A 2,617-nucleotide genomic window follows, 5' to 3' on the forward strand; every position below is an offset into this window, starting at 1 on the left:
ATTTTTAAAAATAGTTGACTAGTTTATCAGCTAGTATTGGATACCAGTTCTGGTTACATGTCCTCACTGACACTTAGAATTGACAGTTTTGTTTTCATTTCAGCCATTCTGGAAGATGTGTAGTATTTCATTGTAATTTGTATTTGCATTTCCTTGGTTTACAATTTTTTATATTGAGCATCTTTCATAAGTTTCAAAGTTTTTTATTTTATGAAATCTTTTCCTGATAATTCTGTTGAATTTTCCTCCTTTTTTTTTCCTTTTATTTTTTGAGACGAAGTCTCACCATCACCCAGGCTGAAGTGCACTGGCACGCTCAGCTCACTGCAATCTCCGCCTCCAGGTTCAAGCAATTCTCCTGCCTCAGCCTCCCAAGTAACTGGGACTATAGGTGCACACCGGCACACACTGCTAATTTTTTTTTTTTTATTTTAGTAGAGATGAGGTTTGACCTTGTTGCCCAGGGTGGTCGTGAACTCCTGAGCTCAGGCAATCCTCCTGCCTTGGCCTCCCAAAGTACTGGGATTACAAACCTGAGCCACCCCACCTGGCCTCTTATATTTATAAGTATTCTGATTTGTAATATGCATGTTTGTAGATGCATGCATATATATGTGTATATATGCATGTATATATACACATATATAATTTGTGTGTGTATGTTTATGTGTGTGTATGTATTTAAAAATATATACTTTCACACAGTTTCTTCTGCTCTTGAGTTATCTTTATTTTCTCTTTATTGATCAGTTTACTTCTAGATTCTTGTAGAAAAGCCCATCCTACTTGTTGAAGGTAATTTTTTCAAAATATGACTGTATCCTGCTAAAACTTTATCACTGCATTTTCTTTTGAACTGGTCATTATTACTAGATTTTTTTTCAATTGTATCTAAGAATCAAGTTATTTAGACTTTGCTTCATGTTTCTCTTCTGTGACATGCTATGTGAAAGACTATTTAATTCATCACCTAATCTAAGATACTGTTTAGAATGAAAGTAGACATCTCCCAAACTTTTCACAAGAGGAACAAGTGTAACTGGACACTCGGTCAGTTGGCCTTTTTATGTTCCACTTGCCCTCTGTGCCAGTTAAATTTTTAACTGTATGTAATTCTCTGAATAATCAATGCTGCTTTATACCTTTATGATTTTGATTATGCCATTGAACCTCTATAAAAAGTCTACTTTGCACCCATGGTTTTCTTTGTTAACTTACTGTATTACACTATAATTGTTTCTTGTCATAGTTTGCACTAGGTAGTAAACTCAAAAATACAACATTGTATAGTTACTGACTAATGATAGGTGTTCATCAATGGTCTGGAAACCTGGGATAAGGTATCATGGAACAAGCAACTAATTTTTTTACTTTGCTATTTTTTTTGTAGATTGACTCGTATATTTGCCAGATATGCTCCCGTGGGGATGAAGATGATAAGCTGCTTTTCTGTGATGGCTGTGATGACAATTACCACATCTTCTGCTTGTTGCCACCCCTTCCTGAAATCCCCAGAGGCATCTGGAGGTGCCCAAAATGTATCTTGGCGGTAAGATATGTCTGTCACAGATGCTTTATTTTTGGTTCTTGGTGATTTTCTGTAATCTAACCTTCTGGATTTTAGGGAGGTAGTTTCTGCCCTTTTAGAAGTTAATACTTTTGTTAGGTTTTGATTAAGCTATCAGTGAGCTACTATGCAAGAATGATTGGACACACTAACTGTAGAATAATAGAGACTTGAGTGAACCAGAGACAAGGGGACATAATCCAAATGGCATGAAATATATTAGGAAAGATTAGGAAATAATGTTTAATACCTACTGATGAAACAAACCTATCTGGAAACAGGAAAATGAAGAATTATCGCGCGAGATACTGAATATAACATGAAAATTTATCTGTTTTAGCTTTCCTGTTTTTTTGGATCTTCATTCCCTTTGACTTGCTGAAATGTATTTTATTTCAGGAGTGTAAACAGCCTCCTGAAGCTTTTGGATTTGAACAGGCTACCCAGGAGTACACTTTGCAGAGTTTTGGTGAAATGGCTGATTCCTTCAAGTCCGACTATTTCAACATGCCTGTACATGTATGTGATCTGAGGGCTAGACTGTAGTGATTCTCTTGTGGTGGTCTTAGTTCTCTGGCTCTTGGAGACATGGGTCCAACATATAGGGGGCTATGATACACTTGTTTTCACAGATGGTGCCTACAGAACTTGTGGAGAAGGAATTCTGGAGGCTGGTGAGCAGCATTGATGAAGATGTGACAGTTGAATATGGAGCTGATATTCATTCCAAAGAATTTGGCAGTGGCTTTCCTGTCAGCAATAGCAAACGAAATTTATCTCCTGAGGAGAAGGTAATACTATTGGTAGTTCATGTTAACATTAACTAGGGAAATACATTTTGGCATGTAAAATTACTTTCAGAGGTTCTCCCACACAGTGTTGTCTTCACATATTTGGGATAATGATGAGGTTTGATGATACTGAATGATCTGTCAGTGAACCAGAATATGGACAGTCATCATTTTTTTTTTCCTTAAAACGCTGATGGGGATAAATAAAAGGAACAGTGGAAATCTTGATACTATCAATGAAGAGCTATAGTGTTCCTTT

General features: G+C 36.5%; 1 protein-coding gene across 1 annotated transcript; it reads left to right on the plus strand.

Moving 5' to 3' along the window:
* Window positions 1–1,390: 1,390 nt before the first annotated feature.
* On the plus strand, window positions 1,391–2,370 carry LOC108535407 (lysine-specific demethylase 5D-like; the record flags this gene model as incomplete). The annotated part of the gene is made up of 3 exons (XM_017881772.1): window positions 1,391–1,549; window positions 1,967–2,086; window positions 2,200–2,370. Coding segments are annotated over 3 exons (450 nt in total), but the record flags the coding sequence as incomplete, so codon positions are not given.
* Between the last annotated feature and the right edge of the window lie 247 nt (window positions 2,371–2,617).

Source organism: Rhinopithecus bieti, unplaced genomic scaffold (assembly GCF_001698545.2).
Source record: "Rhinopithecus bieti isolate Rb0 unplaced genomic scaffold, ASM169854v2 scaffold_304, whole genome shotgun sequence".
In the NCBI taxonomy this organism is placed as follows: Eukaryota; Metazoa; Chordata; class Mammalia; order Primates; family Cercopithecidae; genus Rhinopithecus; species Rhinopithecus bieti.